The sequence below is a fragment of the Amphiura filiformis genome, chromosome 10 (assembly GCF_039555335.1).
Source record: "Amphiura filiformis chromosome 10, Afil_fr2py, whole genome shotgun sequence".
In the NCBI taxonomy this organism is placed as follows: domain Eukaryota; kingdom Metazoa; phylum Echinodermata; class Ophiuroidea; order Amphilepidida; family Amphiuridae; genus Amphiura; species Amphiura filiformis.
Window position 1 is genome coordinate 42,453,778 of NC_092637.1, and position 23,269 is coordinate 42,477,046.

General features: G+C 36.3%; 1 protein-coding gene across 1 annotated transcript; it reads left to right on the forward strand.

Moving 5' to 3' along the window:
- Positions 1-9,259: 9,259 nt before the first annotated feature.
- Positions 9,260-20,931, forward strand: LOC140161900 (uncharacterized). Its single transcript, XM_072185195.1, has 7 exons — positions 9,260-9,358; positions 11,275-11,760; positions 12,930-13,037; positions 15,064-15,132; positions 15,723-15,791; positions 16,855-18,575; positions 20,920-20,931. Exons 1-7 carry the CDS (start codon positions 9,286-9,288, stop codon positions 20,929-20,931), a joined length of 2,538 nt encoding a protein of 845 aa, XP_072041296.1. The 5' UTR covers positions 9,260-9,285.
- Positions 20,932-23,269: the final 2,338 nt, after the last annotated feature.

Consider the following 23,269-nt stretch of genomic DNA (forward strand, 5'->3'; position numbering starts at 1 on the left):
CCACAACCATACTACAGCAATGTTGAAAAAAATTGTATTTCTTGTCACCTATACCACCATATTGGGTAGTTTTCCGTAAGCTTAACGTTTGTGATTTTGGTAACTATTTTATATTTATTTGTGAAATCCATCGCAACTAGGCATTCTAAATTGTACTCACCATTTACATCCCAAGGTATATTAGTATATCCACCTTGCACTTCTCGATATATATCCAGTTAAAGACAGAATATCAAAATTATTCCTCATTATGATATCACAAACTCTCACATGTGTATTCAAAATTGATGCTTAAATTTGACCTGACCCAATTGACCTATAACCTGACATACGGTGACCTAATAGCCTTTTCTTCTCCTAACAACACATTATAATATTATTGACTAATGACTATACTTCCATTGTGTAAGTGTTTATATATTTTGCATGCACCACTAGATTTTCTATAGAGAGTATAACAAAGGATTTAATGTATTCTATTCATGTACCCTACTTGAACATGCTGAATAAATCATGGTTTGTTATGAAACACGCATCTGAGTAACTAGGATACAGTAAACAAAATATATATAGGGCTAAAATGACTTACTACAATTGTTTAAAAGCACTTTTTTTCTTCTTTTTTCATATTTTTTTTTATTTCACATGATCCGTGCATATATCGCCTAGCTATAAATGAAAAAATATTTATTTAGACCAATCAAACCAATATATGGGTGTAGTACGCCCTTAAGCAAAGGCATCTGTGCGCTTTACACGATAAAAACACTGATAGTAATTACAAAAGAAAACTAGCTAAAAGTATTAAAGCAATTACAATCTACAGTAAACACAAGAAAGAATATTAAACACAACCACCGAAAAAATAATGTAAGTCGGCGAAAATCGGCAACTGATTGCACGTGAAACATATAATGTATAGACCTACCCTATACTGTGTCTTCCAAGCACAATAATGTTATGATTGCAGACGAGATCTGCTCCACTTTTTAATTCCTTGATTTTTGGCTTCTGAACAAAAGAGAAACCAAAACTTATTCATATCATTCCATTTTGTGTAGGCCTACCCATGTTTACAAATAGGATTCCCACATTTACATGACTAGTGACATGAACAAACACTTCTCAATAGCTTCCATGAATTGTCGAGGTTTAGCCAATGTAAAAAAACGTAGAGATGTACTTCACTTTTTAAGGAAGAAAAACCATTCTTTATATTGTCTACAGGACACTCATTTTGTAAAAGATGTTGAAAATATAATTCGTTCTGAATGGGGATTTGATCGCTATTTTAGTTCATATAAAAGCAACGCAAGGGGCGTGGCAATATTATTCAATAATAATTTTGAATATAAAGTTAATCAGTTTAAGTGCGATACAAAAGGAAATATGCTTGTAATTGATATTGTAATAAATAATTGAATATATGAATACAAAAACCACCTAAGTCCATACTTAAACCAAATTGAGTTAAGCATGGGAAAGTGTTCCTTTACATAGGCCTGTCATATGTATGAAAGAACAACTCAAATTCATCCTCTGTGTCTATTGAGCATGTGAAAAATAGCATGTATGAAAGAATCACCCAATTCCATGATTTGAGTCTTGTAACACATTGATTAAAATCCAGTATGTATAAAAGTCCACTTGTAACACATTCATTGCTAGAGAGTGACTTTTGAAAAAAAATGGGTTTAATAAAGGAAAGTGTGTGGTTTATATTACATGGCAGAATGCTTATCAACATTATACATACCTGTGCGCTTTATTTTGTATTATCTTACTAGTGGTAATCTCATTCTAACATTGTTGTCTTTGTATATGATTCAAACAACCACCTAAGTCCAAAATTTAAAATGAACCCCACGAAGTCCCTGAAATGCTAATCGTCATACCTAATACAGGTTAATCCACTCATTTGCACGTAAAACTTACCATATTGACCAGGTAAATCTAACTGAAGGAATTAAAATGATACACAGGTTTTTCTCTCAAAATCACTTCCCATGGACTTAGGTGGCTTTTGTATTCATGTATTCAATTGCAATATAACATTGATTAATATATATGGTCCCAATAACGATGAACCAGAGTTCTATGATAATTTATACAATGTAATTAATGAGTTTGATAACGAACATATAATTATATGCGGCGATTGGAATTTGGTAATGAATGAGGCACTTGATACTTACAATTATGTTAGAGCTAACAATCCAAATGCAAAAAAGAGAGTGGTAGAACTTTGCAATTCATTGAATTTGACGGATGTATGGCGCATAAATAATCCAGATTTACGCAAATATACATGGCGGCAACATGATACTTTGAAACAAGCCCGTCTTGATTTTTTTTAAATATCGTCAGAATTAAATTCCAAACTATCTAAATGTGATATCAAACCAGGTTATCGTACGGACCATTCATTAGTCGATATACATCTAGATTTCAATGACATTGAGCGTGGCAAAGGCTACTGGAAGTTTAATAACTCTCTTTTAAAGGATACAGAATATGTTAATTTGGTGAAGAAAACTATAAAAGAAGTGGTAGAGAAGTATGCGGCACCTCCATATATTTTGTCAAATTTAAACACAATCCATCCTAGAGATATCCAGTTTATAATCAATGATCAACTGTTTTTTGAAATGATTTTATTAGAAATTCGTGCTAAAACTATTTCTTACTCAGCTTTCAAAAAGAAAGATTTGGGAAGATTGGAGAGAGAACTTGAATCTGAGATAACAGAATTATTTACAAAGGTCGCCTCGGGTGACCACACTTTAAATGTACAATTGAATATGAAGCAAAACGATCTTGAGAATCTGCGTAAAGATAAAATGAAGGGGGTCATGATAAGATCTAAAACTCGCTGGTTTGAGCTTGGTGAAAAACCGTCTAAATATTTTTTGAACATGGAAAAACGTAATTTAGTTAACAAAACAATAAATAGAATAGTTCGTACAGATGGTTCTGTTTTAACCAACTCAAAGGATATTCTTTCTGAGGCAAGAAATTTTTATAAAGATTTATATTCGGAATCTGAAACTGATGATAATGCTGATGTTGACTCTGTTTTTGCAAATATAAATACTCCAATCTTGTCAAACGCCCAGCGCGATAGTCTTGAGGGTCCTATAACATATAAGGAACTTTTAAATGCTCTTAAAAACAGCAAGAATGATAAATCACCTGGATCTGATGGATTTAGTTCGGAATTTTATAAAGTATTTTTCAATGATCTTGTATGGTATTTGCTTCGTTCGTTAAATTATGCGTATGAAAATGGACAACTTTCTGTAACTCAAAAATATGGTATAATCACTTTATTACCCAAAGGAGATAAACCACGTCAATTTTTGAAGAACTGGCGGCCTATATCCCTCCTAAATGTATCTTATAAACTCGCCTCGTCGTGCATCGCAACGAGATTAAAATCCTGCTTGTCCGATATTATACACGAACACCAAAAAGGTTTTGTCACGGGTCGATATATTGGAGAAAACATACGTTTAATGTACGACCTGATGAGTTTGGCAGAGAATAAAAATATTCCTGGCCTTTTTCTCATGATTGATTTCGAAAAGGCCTTCGATTCGGTATCACATACATTTATAATGAAAATATTAGATAAATTCAATTTTGGCAATTCGATTAAAAAATGGATTCGTGTTTTTTATAATCAAGCTTCATCATCAGTACTAGTTAATGGATTTCTTTCGGAATCTTTTAAGGTGGGTAGAGGATGCAGACAAGGCGACGGACTAAGTCCCTATTTATTCATCCTTTGTGCGGAAGTCCTAGGTATGATGGTTCGAAAAATCAGAATATTAAAGGTATTAGAATAGGGGATGCAGAATATCGCATATCTCAATATGCTGATGATACTGTTCTTTTTTCTTGATGGCACAGAGAAGTCAATGAATGAAGCTTTTAAAATCCTCGATTCGTTTGAAAACATGTGTGGTTTACGGGTAAATATAGACAAAACTAATGTTGTGTGGATTGGATCAAAAAGTGGTAGCAATGAAACAATTTGTGATCATTTGAACGTTAAATGGATTCATAATAATAACTGTTTTAGAGCACTAGGTATTGACTTCACTGTGTCACTTGAAAGAATGGTGCAGATTAATTATGTAAAAACAATGGAGTCAATTCATGAATTAATTCACCAATGGTCAAGACGTAATCTTACAGTTCTGGGCCGTGTAACAATAGTTAAATCACTTATTTTATCTAAGCTTACCTTTCTGATTTTAACTTTGCCTAATCCACAATACGAGTTAATAAAAGATTTAAACCAAATAATATATAAATTTATATGGAAAGGTATTGATAAGGTTACAAGAAATCAAATGATCCAAGATTATGGTCAAGGAGGTGTGAGAATGGTTGATGTCCAGTCATATATACATGCACTAAAAATAACCTGGATTCGTAGAATCATTAAAAATGCGGAGACAGAGTGGGTAAAGCTTTTTCTTCAGACAACAGGTATAAACCGTATCCAGGACATTGAGGGTGGATCTACTAATATTATGAATTTCATGAATAATAACAATGATAAACCGAATCAATTTTGGAAAGATGTTTTTGGGCATGGTTTAGTTTTTCTAACTGTCATCAACCAACTACCAGACAGGAGGTACTGAAAAGTTCACTTTGGTACAATGAAAACATTAAAGTGGGTAAACAAAGTTTGTATTACCAGCATTGGGTTCGTAATGGTGTGATCTTGTAAATGATCTATTAAATGAGAGAGGGGCATTCCTCTTGCTGGAGGATTTTATGCGTATATTTCATGTTCGCACAAATTTTGTTGAATACGGTGGTGTAATATTGGCGATCAAAAAGTCGTTTCCAAAATTCTTTGACAAACCTGGTGATACCCTTGTTTATCCCACTATTCCATTTCACTTTGATGTTCTCTTTAAAGATAAAAAGGGTTCCAGAAGAATATACAATATTCTTGTTTCGAAAAACAATTGTTCGTAAATATGTACAAAAATGGGAAGAAAAGCTTGAAGCTACATTTGATCCTTCAAGATGGAATGTTATTTTTAATACACCCTTCAAATGTACAATAAGTACTAAACTCAGGTGGTTTCAATTCAGAATAATTCACAGAATCCTTGGTACAAACGCATTTTTATTTAAAATTGGGATAAAAGATTCCAGTATGTGTACCTTCTGTCTGGAGGAGAGTGAAACTTTGATTCATATGTTTTGTGATTGTCATGTGGTTAGGAAATTTTGGGATGATGAAAAGGTGGATCGAAAACAAAGTTAATATAAATCTCTCTTGGAAAAAAGATAATCTGCTTTTTGGCGTTGGTCCTAGCTATATTGTTTTGGATTTGATTCTAGTTTTATGTAGATTTCATATATATAAAATGAAAATGAAAGAAAATAACCCTTCGATCCACATTTTCAAGAAAGAATTGCAAAATCATTATAAATTAGAAAAATATATTTACATATGTAACAATAATATTGGTTTATTTTATAAAAGATGGGGTATTTTCAATTCACTCTGTAGAGAATAAGATTTAGACCCTCATACACGCGGAGAGGTTTTTGCATGGCTATGTGTAGTGGCAGAACCTCGTAATGTGAGGTTCTGTACTTGCATAGCGTTGTGTGAGAGCTTCTCTGTGTGTATGAAATTATATTTCATCATGTGTATCATGTAATATCATTGTGTATCATGTGTATGCTTAATGTTTACCTCTGTTTAAAGTTAAACTTGAATAAATGTTTTTTTCCTCTGAAAAAAAAGGAAAAAAAACAAAAACAAAAACGTATTATTTGAAATGAGGGAATGTCCGCAGTTAGTGACAAGTTGTTGTCAACGTAGCAACCGAGATTCCGAATCACAGGGTAAATATTGATTTTAGATTCGCCAATTGACCTTTTTTCCTCTATCCCACAATGCACTATTACAGGGGGTATGACGTAGTTCATCAACCTCATAGATCGTGTGCATCCGATGGTGTTTGCAATTATTTTGTCTTAATATGGGCATACTGATTCCATATATGCGGATTATCGTAAAGGCCATCGATGTTACTAATTATGCAATTATTGAATACACGAGTGATGCAGTTACGGAGCGATGCAGAACATCTGTGTAAGAGATGTTTGTTTACGTCTTATTTTCATCTCCGAAAAAAAGTGAAACGGACGCCGACAAAATATCACTGCGTGTCCCGTCATTAGTTTTTCACCATTATGTCTATAAAATGTATACAAAGTTAGGTTTCAATAGCAGGAAACTTTTTTTGGTGACGACACCATGTCCATAAGGCATAGAAATGTTGTTTTTTTTTTTTGTTAGGTATTAGTGATCGCGCGCCATTATCGTGATGATCGGGGATTCCTTTTTTGTGATGAAGGCACCAGCCGAAATGTCCGTATTCCAGAATGTAATGAACATAACTCTGTACTCCCCCGGGGAGATGATGTATTTTGCGACACTCATACCCCCCCCTGGAATAGTGCATGATGGGAAAGAGGGAAAAAGGTCTATAGTAAGCTCACTCTCATAAACATTCAAGTTAAATTTAGCTAACAGATTGTTGTAGAAGAACTGGTACACACCGCCTGGTTAATAATTACATTGTACAGCAGAGGCACTAAAATGAATACACGGGATCGATACACGTGAATGTGCTGTGCACGATTTGATATTCAGACGATAAATCTTTGGATACCGGGGTAGAAAATGATGAATACCGTAAAACCCCGTCTACAAGCATATAGAGTACTTCTGATGAAAGCTACATTTATCCAGGCGCCATTATGGAGTTTGAGCAAATAAATTACGGATCCAAGCATATACAAACAAGCATTATTTTAAGACCAATCTATTGTATTGGTATATTTACGCTTGCTTCGAATTAATTTAGCTTTCATAAAAAAACACTATATATGCTTGTAGACGGGGTTTTACGGTATAAATAAAAAAATTTATTCTAAAGAAGCAATATTTTTTCCTTGCTCTTGAACATATGTGTTGAAATGATATGATAGTCGTTAGCTTGCGTATTGAGAAAGAAGCGTGCGTATTGAGCTCAAAAACTGACAAAATTCTGATTTTATATGTGCCGAACTATAATAGCGCAGCTTAGTAGGCTAGCTGCACTCACTCGTGGAGGCAGTCTAAAAGCAGATGACCTCATGGCGTATACATGCTCACTCACACACAGAGAGGTCAGTTACCAGGCTATTATCAGTAGCCTTTTTCGGATGTCCCTCGTCTCATTATGACAAAATGGCCATGCGTGGCTGTGGATTCAACCTACTATGGCGATTTCTGCCATGAAGATATCGGGGCGATGACACTGTGTTGTATATTATTTGTTTAGCAGTTTTGCGCACTGTTGGTGCCTCTGGAAGGGAAAACCCTGAATTGACTAGGGGGCTGTCATTTTCTTCGGAAGGGGGGGGGTCATGAATATACTGGGGGGTCATGGAATTTTGAGACCAAAAATAGGGGTTATAATTTTTAACAACCAATATAGGGGATTATAGAATTATTAAGGGCTGGTGACTCAAATTTTTGCGCGCTCGCGCATTATTTAGCTTAAAAACCAAAGTGTGCGGACAGCGAAAGGCCATAAAAACAAAACATTGTAGTTTTTGTAATCAAATTGGACGCAATAACTTTCAATAAGCCTTTTATGTATGGATTATTGCTATTAGTAAGTATTACAAAGACATGTTTGTGCTTTGTTCCCATTGCTGATATATATTTGTAAATTGTATTATATTTACCTGTATTCCAAGTGTATACTCAGTTTGGAATATTTATTATAGTCCCATCACATTAAATAGTTATTATTTTGGTCATGTTGAAAAGTAGAACACGCATAACACATCTTATTTTTGGTTGGCCTTTTGAATCTCCACTTTTAAGTATGTTAATCCACATAAGCAACTTCTTTGAAGCCCTGTGGCTTGTTCCGCAGCAATACAAAATACTTCACGTTCAAAGTTTAATTAAATTACTCACATTGTTTAAGAAAGAAGCTCAATGCTTTTTTCAGAAGCTATCCACATTCCCCAATATCTGAGTGGTCTTAGTTATTTTCAGTTTTGTACGTTTACTCTTCAGATCCACTGCAATGCATGCAGGGATAGCACTTATTGCAATATGCAAGAGGTGTCAAGCTAATATGCAGGAAGTGTCAAGCTAATATAAATATATATCGCGGTACAATGTTCACATGCCGATAGTGGGTTTTAATGGGTGCCGCTGGAAGTGACGGTGGATGTGGGTTTATGTTGGGGTGTGTGAAGGCTTTTCTGAATATGATTGTCTATTATTCTAAATTTCATTTCATTTCATTTCATTTCATTTCATTTCATTTCATTTCATTTCATTTCATTTAGAGAATAAATGATAGGATTTTGTCTTTTGCCTATCCAATATCGTGTCATAATGGATGGGCTGGCCAATATTTTGAGTAGTGGATGCCGGCGCAGCCGGTACACTACGATAAAAATATTGGCCAGCCTATCCATTATGACACGATATTGATAGGCAAAAGACAAAATCCTATCTTTATTCTCATTCTTATTCAGTTTTAATGTAATTTTTGCGAGAAAAACTGCCCTTTTTCAGAAAAAAATAAAGTTACTTTTGTGAGGACATCCCCGTTGTTTTAAATGAACGAAACCATCACGAACATCTATGCCGCCGAATCGCGTTCTTAGTTCTCGCACGTGTATTACGCGAACTCATTATCGCGCGATCATTGAGGAGCAACAAGCGTGCCGCCGTTGCGTGGCGGCGCACGTCCTGACTAATATCACTATCAACTATTGTGAGATATTATACACCAGAAAACCAATCAAATTACGTGAATTCTTTACAAGACGCACTCATTGAATAAGAATCTGTTATATTTTGTTTATTTTATTTTACATTTAATTTTTATTTTTATTTTATATTTCATTTTTATTTTTATTTTTATTTTATTTTTATTTTTATTTTTATTTTTATTTTTATTTTATTTATTTATTTTTATTATTTATTTATTTTTGTCATTTTTTTATTTTTTTATTTCTATTTTTATTTTTATTTTCATTTTCATTTTTCGAATTTTTGCTGTGTAATATGTTTATTGAGGTACTACCTATAAAAGGAATAAGCCAAAAAGAATTGAATCAGTTCATTGCACATGACAGGTCAGTTGGGCATGCTTTATAGGTAGAGTTTTGCTACATCATGCATTCGGCTTTGACTAATGAACCTTGTTCACACTCAACATATACAAAATGGCAATTACTTGTACAATGAAGTATTTCAGCCTTATGTGGGTTCTATTGATTTGCATTGTTGCAATATCAGGTGAGATTCAGCTAATATCAACTCGTTTCTGTGTATTTCTGTCATTGGAATTACTTTCAAATTTGAAATACATCAAAATAGTTTGGTAATCCTGGATTAGAGATTGACATGCGGCGATTCGGATTAAAATTTGGACATTTCTGGCAGAACAGGTTACCATTCGGTGATTCATATCATGATATTTATACTGACACCGTAGATTACTTTAATTCGGTAAATCTCGTTTATGCTTATGAAAGAGATTGATTGACCTCGGTAAATCTCGTTTATGCTTATGAAAGAGATTGATTGACCTCGGTAAATCTCGTTTATGCTTATGAAAGAGATTGATTGACCTCGGTAAATCTCGTTTATGCTTATGAAAGAGATTGATTGACCTCGGTAAATCTCGTTTATGCTTATGAAAGAGATTGGTTGACCTCGGTAAATCTCGTTTATGCATATGAAAAAGATTTATTGACCTCGGTAAATCTCGTTTATGCTTATGAAAGAGATTGATTGACCTCGGTAAATCTCGTTTATGCTTATGAAAGAGATTGATTGACTTCGGTAAATCTCGTTTATGCTTATGAAAGAGATTGATTGACCTCGGTAAATCTCATTTATGCTTATGAAAGAGATTGATTGACCTCGGTAAATCTCGTTTATGCTTATGAAAGAGATTGATTGACCTCGGTAAATCTCGTTTATGCTTATGAAAGAGATTGATTGACCTCGGTAAATCTCGTTTATGCTTATGAAAGAGATTGATTGACCTCGGTAAATCTCGTTTATGCTTATGAAAGAGATTGATTGACCTCGGTAAATGTCGTTTATGCTTATGAAAGAGATTGATTGACCTCGGTAAATCTCGTTTATGCTTATGGAAGAGATTGATTGACCTCGGTAAATCTTTTTTCGTTTATGCTTATGGAAGAGAATGATTGACCTTTTGAATTCAGCGCACTTCTGTTTTGTTATAAATTGACTAACATGATTTGACACACGTACAGTGATTATTTTATGGTAATCTTAAATCGGTAAAGGACAAGTAAGGATTTGAAAGGATTTGAAAGGACAAGAGAATAGTAACTTAAAGGACTTAGGAAGAACTGTGTTAACTATGTTCAGAAATAGAATTAAATGTTTGGAAACATTGCCTTTTTTAGTTTGAGGATAGGATCCTGGGCTCATAACCGGAAACTGTCCCCTCCTAGAAAATTTTGGTTAGTCTATAATTGGAAGCCTCACCCATATGGGAATTGAAATCAGGTTGTCTGCAAAAATGTTGACCCTGGGTTAAACGGTGAGTGCGCTATTCTCAAAATGTCTGCCAAACTGCCATAATTGCATTTTAATAGCAATTTGAACTTTTGACGTCATTGTTAGATTATTCTATTTTATCTTATTTGCAAATGTGGTGTAATTTAAGGGGAAATATTTCGGTTGTGATCCCAGGGCCTAAGACAATAGAGGCGACTTCATATCGCTGGTCTGATGATAAGCATGGTTATGCAAACCGAGGGTAGTCCTTGTCATACTGAGTTGGTGTTTGGTTGTTATTTGGGTACACGCTTTGCTTCCGCTTTATATTTCTTTTGTTACACGCTCTGCCAATCCGTTTATACGTACCTTGTTCTTTTTAGTACTAATGACTAGCTAGGTCATGTTTCATCTATTCAATAACACAATATCAAAATAATTACCAACATTCCGGGCCAACATTCTCCCTATGACAGCATTATGACATGCTCCACTCGGCTCCCTGGCAACATTAATGCCGGGCATTATGTTTGCCTAGAAAGTCGTACAAACATGCGATTTTTATTGGTTTGGGGAACAAATGAAAGAAAGTCAAATTACCATTAATTCGAAAAGCCCTTAACCTCAAAGTGTAAAATATCAGATGTTCACTTTTATCTTTTTCTCGTTTACAGGTGCTCCAACTACCCAACCCGTATTAACAACTGAAGATAATGGAACCCAACCAACGTCTACTACTTCACTCAGTCTAACTAATTCCACAACACATCATGAATATGCCACTACTGTCAGTTTTGATGAATTAACTACAGGAGAAGAGACTACACAGCATGAATCTACCACTACTGTCAGTTCTTATGAATTAACTACAGGAGAAGAGACTACACAGCATGAATCTACCACTACTACCACTACTGTCAGTTCTGATGAATCAACTACAGGAGAAGAGACAACACAGCATGAATCTACCACTACTGTCAGTTCTGATGAATCAACAACAGGAGAAGAGACAACACAGCATGAGTATACCACTACTTTCAGTTCTGATGAATTAACTACAGGACAAGGGACAACCCAGCCTGAATCCACCAGTACTGACAGTCCTGATGAATCTACAACTGTGGAAGTGTCATCAACTGTTCCATACACAACCTTAACATGTAAGAAAGTAATATAATTGATTAGAATGGTAACGGTACTGTTTGAATTGAGGCTGAATTACATGTTAAATAACAAGGGTAAAAACATACACATTATGAATATATTAATTAGACATTGAGAATAACAATTATTCAGCACCACTAATTATGTATGTATTACTCGGGTTTCAATGGGAAAATGCCTAATTTCGGGTGGAATTTTCTCATATTCAGAACTCTCACAGTGTAGTTCCACTAATATCAGGTGAAACTATATGATTTAGATGCCAAATGATCAAAAACTCAACATAGGTTGACCTGAGACTTTTCTTGTTTTAACGCACTGAACCGTAAACACCTTAAAATGGCAGTGCGCCCTCGAAGCTGAAAGTTACAATATGGTAGGGCGAATATTTTACTAAAAACCGAAGCCGTGCGTGTGAATTTTGGTACTATTACAACAAAAATGTCATATAATGAGAGAAAATATACAATTTTGAAGCATCAAACCCTAAAAAGTACTTTTTTGACTATATAACTTGATCAATTTCAGCGATTTTAATGCAGTCTTTTTAGATGCCATGCAAACAAACAGTTACTCGTCCTATTTCCATGTATCGCCCAGACCTATTAAACCTATAGGGATATTATCGAACAACCAGCCTGCATAGGCAGGGGAAATAATATACGTTATAGTATTTCTAAGAGTACGTTGTCGGTTATCACAGCACCGGTGCAGCCGGTCCCTGTTTGAGTGGTCAAGCTTTCGTCAGATGTGTCCCTGTCATCATCAGGATTGAATAAAAGTTGAAAAACAAAAGCTAATACCTTATTGCTTTTCAACTTTTCTCCGGTTCTGATGAAGTCGAGACATACCATTTGCTTTTGAGCTTTTCTTCAGTTCTGATGAAGTCAGAGACACATGTGACGAAAGCTCGACCACTCACACGGGGACCGGCTGCACCGGAGATCTAAATGGATTCTAAACGGGAAGAAGATCTTTTGTTCTTATGGTGATGTAAATTTTAGGTTTTCAAACTTATCTTGGACATCTGATCACAGCAATATTGTGCTTTTTTGTTAAATTGATTTTGTGAGTTGATCCACGTATCAGAATATGGGTTTTACAAGTTATGGCTGACCCACTTTGTTATACTGATATCAAAATTCCGTATGTTTTATGCTTGCAGGTTATACCGGGTATATATATCCTGGGACATACTCCTGTAATTGTGCAAACACCGGGACAGAATCTCCACCTACATTAGCCGAATTCAATATTACAGATTTTCCTAAAAGTAAGTATTTTGAGGAAAAGTAAGGAAAACCTTACAATTGGTTAAACCAGTTAAGTTCATTCCACAAATCTCTCCGGTTTTGTACATACTGCAGCTACTGTCCATTTTCCTATACATGATACACAGTACTCTCACCATTGACGCGTGACCTCTACAAACAGTGTATGTTATAGGTATATGGGCATTACCTAGTTAACGTCACTGTGTGAAAAATAACCGGCTAATATTTAAAGTACTCTCTGAAATTCTAGAAAATATAGTTTTGTAATATGTCCTAAATTTTTAGCTAATTTAGGTGTTTGGAAATATTCGCACTTTGATGTTTTAGTGTATGTTATAGGTATATTGGCATTGCCTAGTTAAAGCCATATTATAACATTTTCATACAAAATAGATTAGCATTTCTTTGCCATAAAATGGTAGTTTTTACTGTCAGATATATCCCCTTTTATTTTTGAGCCGAACAACTACGGCAGAGCAAAGAAAATTGGAATTTACTACCAGCGCATATGTCGCCAATACGTACCACTCCTTCGGTCATGTTATGGTACGGCCCTTTTTGTTGTGTAGATCAACGTCGCGCACGCCGTGTACGTACTGTGTGTTATGTACATCGTGTATGCGTTCGACTAATAATTCCATCGTAATAATAAAACGCTGATTCCGGCGTTTTATTCAAAATCTCGGATTTTGACAAAACTACAGCAGCTAGAGTCTTGATTTTTTCAGGCTATATTGGTTTAATAAAGTACAATATAATCGTGTAAAACATTAATTTTAAAAAATCAGTGAGGGCGTCCTCCTCAGCAAATGTTATACTATGGCTTTCCGGCCAATATTTAAAGTTCTCTCTGAAATTCTAGAAAATATAGTTTTGTAACATGTCCTAAATTTTAGCTAATTTAGCTGTTTGGAAATATTCGCACTTTGGTGTTTTAGGAAGGATATGTAAACGACAGATAACACCAAAAATTATGAAGAAATTATTTCCAAACCGTGTTAAGTCTACAACCATTATTTTTCGCATTTTCAAGAATGCTTTTAACAATATGCACTATTGTCTCATTTCGTAAACAAAGGTTAACACAGTATTGTTACCTTTCGTTTGCTTTATAATCGTTCACCCAACTGAAATTATAATACCAGCTCATTGCAAATCGCACAGGTAAAACAGAAACATGTGTAGTGTGGATTTAACCAGAGGAGATCTGATTTAACAACATAGTTGAGCTGTTTCCAATGAGTGTCATCTTGGTTTAATAGCTTTTAATGGGGTTTAAGTCCCGCGAAGGTCGTGGTGAATTCTACTGTAGACATGACTGCATCATGACCGTTTCAAATACCGTGGAATAGACGCATAGATGCCTAAACGTGGTTTTGTACTTTCTCAAATTGAATGACCAGCTTTGACCTTAGACGTCTGTTGCTTCCTCTTGGTAGCTGACGTAGGTGGCGCTGTCAGTAACTGGTCATAGATGTGCGGAAGGAAGTAGTTACCAAGCAAATTTCAAGCCACATCAAAGGCTCAGAATCCATCTAGTTTACCCAAAAATATAAATGGGTCGTTAAAACTACTGTGCGGACTGTGTTTATGAAATTCCATGTTTAGGTTGCCCAAAAGCATCTGTAGAAAGCGCCCCCAGGAAATCTGCTCTTACGGATCATGTTTCCGAAGACAATCACGTGATCAGATGGGACGAAGCCAAAATAAGAGACATTGAAACCAACGAAAAAGAAGGCATATAAAGGAATACATTTGGATAAGAAAGAGGGGGCAGGCTAATACTCTCAACAGAGATTGTGGAAACTACTTCTTTCCGCAATCTATGACCAGTTACTACGTCAGCTACCAACAGGAAGCAACAGACGTCTAAGGTCAAAGCTGGTCATTCAATTTGAGAAAGTGCTGTGGTACAGCACAAAACGTCATTGAGGTATGTCAACATCACCTATTTTATATTGGAGATGTTTTAGAACTTTGTAAATAGCTTTATACAAGCTACCTTGTATTGGTTTTTATCGACAGAAAATGAATCAACAACAGAAACTCCGATCACTATGACAGAGTTTACAACTCTTGCCAATCCCTCACCCGGTATGTAGCACAATAGTACTAAGGGGGCTGTCATTTTCTTCGGAATGGGGGGGGTCATGAATATACCGGGGTCATAGAATTTTTAGAACAAATATAGGGGGAGTTATAATTTTTTAACACCCAAAATAGGGGGTTATAGAATTATTTAGGGCTGGTGACTCAATATTTCCGCGCGTTGCTCGCGCATTCTTTTAATTTAACAATCAAAATGTGCGTACAATCTTTCGTTATATAATGCAAAATTTTTGCGCGCGTGCTTCTTTACACACACGATCAAAATATAACGCACTCCGCACACTTTCTGCGCTCTAAAATGTTTGTGCGCTCCTCGCCTACGGTTCCGGCAATGAATAATAATGCTTGTGTCTGTGTATGCGGAAGGGGGATAAAGAGTATTATAAACTTGGATTGTAGCGCTTTTATGTTCTTTCAATAACCTGGAAAAAATCAAATCCATGTTATATCTTCTGAATATTCAAAATAAAAACTTTCGGCACTTACTACATGGATTTTGATTTCTTCTAGGTTTAAGATTAACATTCACCAAGTTCCAAATGAATAGTCTTCCTTGTATTGGTTATTATCGACAGAAAATGAATCAACAACAGAAACTCCGATCACTATGACAGAGTTTACAACTCTTGCCAATCCTTCTCCCGGTATGTAGCACAATTTCAATCATTTTCTTTAACCAAAAATATGCAGGAAGTATATATATCAGAAAAAGCCTTTGATGGCTCTACTTGCCATACCGCTTTTATGTTCTTTCAATAAACTAAACAGAATTCTTGTCGTACATGTCATACGTTCTAAAAAGTTCAAAATGGCATTCTTATGTAATTATTAACTTTCAAAAAGAGTATCTACTTTGTATATAATTATTTGTGTATCATATCGTCGGGTGCATCACATACTGGTCTATCTTGATTTTTTGACTTTTTTGATAAAATTGGTATATAGTTCTTTTTTACGAAGCTCTTCCAATACAACAAATTACAGACCTCAATTTTTCCTAGATAATTAGTAATAAAATGTTAAATTTAAACTATCTCTGATTTTTTCAAAATACGTTTTTCACATACTGATCTATCTCGAAAAAACACGCATTTATAGAAAATCTCAATTGAAAATCTTCGTATTAAGTTTACCTTTCTATAATTTAATTAGACTATGGATTTTCATGAAAGTGGTTTTAAATTAAAGCATATACTTAACAGATTTATTTAAGTGGAATCTTTTTTTATATTTACGTATGTAATATTACTTAAAACTATACTAAAGTTGTAGTTCTGTATGTGAAATCGTTAATTTCCCGATATCGTATTGAAAGTGCATTACATACTGGTCTATCTCGAGATAGACCAGTATGTGATGCGTCAAAAATCACGTCATTGTTCGCGAAATCGAGCCCCCAAGATAGACCAGTATGAAATGCACTTTAAATACGATATCAGGAAATTAACTATTTCACATACAGAACTACAACTTTAGTGTAGTTTTAAGCAATATTGAAAAGGTAAATATAATTCAAGATTCCACTTAAATAAATCTGTTAAGTATATACTTTAATTTAAAACCACTTTCATTAAAGTCCATAGTCTAAATAAATTATGGAAAGGTTAACTTAATACGAAGATTTTCAATTGTGATTTTCTCGAAATGCGTGTTTTTCGAGATAGACCAGTATGTGATGCGTCCGACGATATTTATTTTTCATGACAGTCATTGGGTCAACAACAGAAACACTGACCACTTTGCCACATCTTACTACCCTTGTTAGTCCTGTAGAATCAACTACTGGAGAAGAGGTAACCCAGTTTAAATATACCACTTCTGTTAGTACTGCTGAATTCACTACAGGAGGAAAGACACCAGCGCCTGAATCTACCACTTCTGTCAGTCCTGCTGAATTAACCACAGGACAAAACACAGCACAGCCTGAATCTACGACTCCTGTTAGTCATGCTGATTTAACTACAGGAGGAGAGACAGCACAGCCTGAATCTACCATTACTGACAGTCATTCTGAATTAACTACAGTAGAAGTGACAACACAGCCTGAATCTACCAATCCTGTTAGTAATACTAAATTAACTACAGGAGAAAAGACAACACCACCTGAATCTACCACTCCGGTTAGTTCTGCTGATTTAACTACGGGAGGAAAGACACCACAGCCTGAATCTACCATTACTGACAGACATTCTGAATTAACTACAGTAGGAGTGACAACACAGCCTGAATCTACCACTTCTGCCAGTCCTGCTGAATTAACCACAGGACAAAACACAGCACAGCCTGAATCTACCACTTCTGTCAGTCCTGTTGAAATAACCACAGGAGGAGAGACAACACAGCCTGAATCTACCACTCCTGTTACTGTTAGTACTGCTGAATTAACTACAGGAGGAGAGACAGCACAACCTGAATCTACCACTTCTGCCAGTCCTGTTGAAATAACCACAGGAGGAGAGACAACACAGCCTGAATCTACCACTCCTGTTACTGTTAGTACTGCTGAATTAACTACAGGAGGAGAGACAGCAACGCCTGAATCTACCACTTCTGCCAGTCCTGCTGAATTAACCACAGGAGGAGAGACAACACAGCCTGAATCTACCACTTCTGTCAGTCCTGTTGAAATAACCACAGGAGGAGAGACAACACAGCCTGAATCTACCACTCCTGTTACTGTTAGTACTGCTGAATTAACTACAGGAGGAGAGACAGCACAACCTGAATCTACCACTTTTGTCAGTCCTGTTGAATTAACCACAGGAGGAGAGACAACACAGCCTGAATCTACCACTTCTGTCAGTCCTGTTGAAATAACCACAGGAGGAGAGACAACACAGCCTGAATCTACCACTCCTGTTACTGTTAGTACTGCTGAATTAACTACAGGAGGAGAGACAGCACAACCTGAATCTACCACTTCTGTCAGTCCTGTTGAATTAACCACAGGAGGAGAGACAACACAGCCTGAATCTACCACTTCTGTCAGTCCTGTTGAAATAACCACAGGAGGAGAGACAACACAGCCTGAATCTACCACTCCTGTTACTGTTAGTCCTGCTGAATTAACCACAGGACAAAACACAGCACAGCCTGAATCTACCACTTCTGTCAGTCCTGCTGAATTAACCACAGGACAAAACACATCACAGCCTGAATCTATGACTCCTGTTGGTCCTGCTGATTTAACTACAGGAGGTAAGACACCACAGCCTGAATCTACCATTACTGACAGTCATTCTGAATTAACTACAGTAGGAGTGACAACACCGCCTGAATCTACCAATCCTGTTAGTCCTGATGAATCAACTACAGGAGAAGAATCCACAACTCCTGTTAGTCCTGCTGAATCAACTGCAGGAGAAGAGGTAACCCAGCCTGTATCCGCCACTCCAGTTAGTCCTGCTAGACCAACTAAAGGAGAAGAGGTAACACAGCCTGAATCTACCACACTTCTCAGTCCTGCTGAATCAACCCAGCCTGAATCTGTCACGGCTACCAGTGCAGCTGCACCAACTACACGAGAAGTGACTGACGGCTTGACTTCTGCATTAACAACGCCAGGTATAATTATTAAGACTTTGCTATTTTTCATGTTATTTTCTGGTCAAGGATATAGGATGATCTAAGAAGACACCTTTGTATTATGTGTATCTTCTGCATTAGCAAATTATTAGAAGTAATAAATCGAACAGAACGGGCTGTGATGTCTCCCTATCATCTCAGCTTATTACGTAGCACATGCTGTATTTTCAATCATTTTCTTTCACCAAAATATGCAGAAAGTAAAACAATTAAAGTATAGTTTTAAAGTATACCTACGAAACTAGTACTAGCATATCTTTGACGGCTCTTATGATCAGGGTTTTTACAGGAGTTTACAGGATTTAAAGGGATGTGTGTGGGGGATGGAGTGGGATGTGTGTGTTTAACATAATTTTTCGATAATCGCTTTTCCGATGAAGCAATGGATAAGAAAGTAAAAAGAGACACGAAAAGCAAAAAAGACACGAAAAGCGTCTAAAGGGTGTGTGTGGAGGGATGGGTGGGATGGGATGTGTGTGTGTTAAATATAATATTTGGATAATCGCTTTTCTGATCCAGTTGTGCAATGGTTTTTGGGCCTGTCGTGACTACATGACTTGGTTTGGGGTTATTAGGGCGTACAGGTGCGCCTGGCTACAGAGCACATAGCTCTGTAGCCATGGCGCCTATGTTCAAGGGTATTAGGTTTGGTAGGCAGCAAATCGAACCGGGTACCTCACGCATGAAATCATAGCGCGCTAACCAATTGCGCCACGTAGCTAGCTTCGTCCATTTTGGTATTTTTAGACCTTTATACTACCACCGTAAAGCTGGAGTCTCGTTGTTATTCGCCGAAAACGGACGATATACAAAGTCAGAAGGACTTGTGGTGTATGATATCAAAATCATATTCGAGGCGAGCATTTGAGCACGCTCTGGGTCGGAATCTGTAAAAAATTTGGGAATGTTAAATGAAGGTCCATTTATGACCCTAGGCCTAAATGGTGATGAGCGTTGAGTTCCAAAAACAGAGCATTAATGTCAAAACAGTGGAACATTTACCCCTTATTTCCAAAACGACGTTGGATGGCGGAAATCCGATCCTTTTTCCACGGGGGATGCGCAGCATACTGCAGTTACTGTCCGTTTTCCTATAGACAATACACAGTGCTCTTACCATTGACGCGTAACCTCTACAAATAGTGTATGTTAGAAGTATGGGTAATTGCCTAGTTAACGTCGCTGTGTGAAAAATAACCGGCCAATATTAAAAGTACTCTTCTAAAATTCTAGAAAATAATAGTTTTGTAACATGTCCTAAATTTTTAGCTAATTTAGATGTTTGGAAATATTCGCACTTTGGTGTTTTAGTGTATGTTATAGGCTTTTCATCCCACCTACATACACTTTAAGCATAAATCTTCAGATTTATAAAGTTTACTTCGAGTACTATTAAATATCAAAAATATCAATTTTTAATCATTTGCCATAAAATGTGTATTACATTGCGAATTTCAAAAAATCAAAATTATTTGATATCAAAAGGACATTCTTCGTATTCAGAATGCAATTCGATATGTCTGATGTGCTCTAATATCCCACAATAAATACTGTCCAAATGTCCATACCCCATCCCTTAACAAACACATGAATAGACCTGGCCTACTGTATTGTTTGAGAGCTGACTCCTATGGATTCAGATGCAACTTTTAACACTGTTTAAAACGGTCTCTTTTTTTACATAATGAACCATTGTGACGCAAATCAGATATCACGTTCCCGAACAAGGTACAGATGCAAACGGGTTGTTACGTAATTAAAACCTTTGAAATCACCTTACATTTATTATTTCTTGGGGCTGATACAACAAAATCCCGTCAGATATTTCCCTATGGCAACCGGAAATGAAGCCGTCAACATGGTCAATATCTCGGGTTTTAACATCCGGCATAGGGAACAAGGGTCGGATGGTTGGACAACTAACACAACGTAGCTAATTCAGGGGATGAGCACATTCAGGGGATGAGCATATTAAAAATCTGATTATTTGGGAACGTCAAATTGAGATAGGGCAAGTCAACCCCCCACCACGCATTAGCCGCCAATGCAACTTACGTGCAACAATAATTCAGATCAACAACAGTTTTTGGCCTAATGCCTTTAAGTTTAACAAAATATGACGTTAGTGTGGTGGCAGCGTCCAAATCTCGAGGTGACATTTTATTTGCTCTTTTATTTCTTACTCAGATCCAAATATAATATATGACGAATGGTTAGAAGCGTACAATACAATCCTGCCAGTGCAATGGATCTGGCCTCCTGATTTTCCAGTAGATAGCTTTCAAATTAAATATAAAATATCAGAATCTGATACATGGAGTGTCATATATGCCGCGGCAAATGAAAGAGTGGCATTGTTGGAAGGACTAACCAGTGGACAACTTTATAACGTACGGGTATCTATTACTCCCTATGTTACCACAATCGAGCCATCCACTGCTGTGCCAACTACTGAGGTCGCGACAACAACAGGTTTTTGAAATATGTACACTATATGTTGGGCTCACTAGATTTGTTAGGTGCTTTATGCAGCGGGCTTGCACTGTTATTTGCCCAGGTTCAGTAAGGTGGTCTCTTGCGTTTTCCAGCACGTTTCTCTGTTAAGGGTATTCATAACAATGCAATTATCTACAGTTAGATAAAAAAAATTATACACAACAATTAGTAGATCAGTTAAAGGTAAGTGGTCAAGTTTTCATATTGTCTTTTGTACGTCGCATTAAAGCCTGTACCAAAATAATCCTATCGCCAAATTGTGAGGTAAATACAAGCGGCTTTGATATTAGAAGAAAAAACATGTTTCACAATGCCCCATAGAACGGTATGTGTGGTATACCACATTTGGGGATGAGGCTATCACATTTTCGTTCATAACATCTAAACAGAATATATATCAGGCCTGGGATTATGAGAAAATATGAGCTTTCTTCTGATGCCAAAATCTGTATTTTGATATTAAAAAGTGGGGAGATGAGGCTGTTGTCGTTCAGGTCAACCATCTTTAATACTTTTGATAATATAATCAATTTTCAGTGTCAAATAGAGAAAAAATCATCTTTTCTGCAGGTCTATAACCAAATAGTTATTCTTTTTGTGGAATAGATGGATATATTATTTGTGACGTGTCATGTCAAAAGGAGATACTTTTGGGCAGGTTATCAATTTTGAGGTTTTTTCATATCTTAAATATAGAGATATTTTGCTCAACAAACGCCGTTTTCACCAATGTAATCGGACATTCCAAAGCGAAGATATTGAATTCGTAAGTTATAGTATTGTAAAATTTGAAATTGCGATATCGGCCTTTAAAAATATTATTGACAATGTTGAGAGTAGGAATTACCTTGAAAAATGTCTCAAAAACACAAGATGCCAGTTATATTCCGACAATATCAGACAATATTTTTAACATTAATAACATCACCAATGTGAAAAAAATCCCCCCGGGCATATTTTTGGCTATTTCTCCATTTAGGATCCTGCCCAAAAGTGTCTCCTTTTGACATGACACGTCACATTTGTTTCTAGACCTAAATGTCATGAGGGTTCCATTCCCAACTCCGCCACAAATTGATTTGTTTTCTTTTTCAGGAGTAAAATATTCGGGTGGGTGATTTGGCGCGTGATCTGAGTTGATTTTTCCTGAATGCTATTTCTTCATAAACAACGCCCCTCTGGAATCAAGCTCTGGCCCATCGCTATGAGAGGGGTTTGATCAAAGGTGTTGGCCGCCGATCTGTTATAAATAATCGCAGGTTACGGTCTGATGATTTATTTGGCCCACAATATGAGGTCATATTTTCCAGAATGCTATTTCGTTATAAACATCTTTTGGTCAGATCCTGTCACCCACATCGTAAAATGGTCCACTTAGTTGCCCCAGTGCTGTTGTTTTTTCCAATCCTTTGTACGACTTTGATCTAGGCAATGTGTGGGCCATGCTGGTGACTGGAAATTGCTCTCCCGAAAAAGGGAAAGGTGCAAACCCGGGGTGCAAACGTGTTGCACTGAGTTGTAGAGGAGCTATATAAACCTGTTACGTAATTATATAAACCTTTGAATCCCCCTTGACTATTTCTTACGACAGACTCACAAACACAACACAACCCCGTCCTGATGTTGCCCTGGTCATGGCCACTGCAACCGAACATCAACTTGCTCAGCAACAGCTCAGGTTTTAACATCCAGCATTATGGTGCAAGGGTCTGATTGGTCAAGATTGACACAACGGACGTATTAACATTCAGGAGATGGCATATTTACTAGTATTAAAATTTGATTATTACGGAACGACGAAATTAGAGTGACATTGTCAATTCCGCCTCACCTCACTTCAGCCGCCAATTCAATGATGTACAGTAATAGTGCAGATCAGATTCAGTTTGGGGCATAATATTTAAGTAACCCGATATGAAGTAGTGCTGAGTCCAAATATCAAGGTGACACTTTATTTGCTTTTTAATTTCTTACTCAGGTTCAACTATAAATATTATATATGACTCAAGTTTAGTGCCATACAGAACAAGTCTTACAGTGC

Bases quoted from the DNA above. Each gene is read 5' to 3' on its own strand.
- LOC140161900 (XM_072185195.1), top strand. From the start codon at position 9,286: ATGGCAATTACTTGTACAATGAAGTATTTCAGCCTTATGTGGGTTCTA. The intron at 13,038-15,063 runs GTAAGTATTTTG...TTTTATCGACAG, and splicing joins TATTACAGATTTTCCTAAAA to AAAATGAATCAACAACAGAA. The intron at 15,792-16,854 runs GTATGTAGCACA...TTTTCATGACAG, and splicing joins TCTTGCCAATCCTTCTCCCG to TCATTGGGTCAACAACAGAA.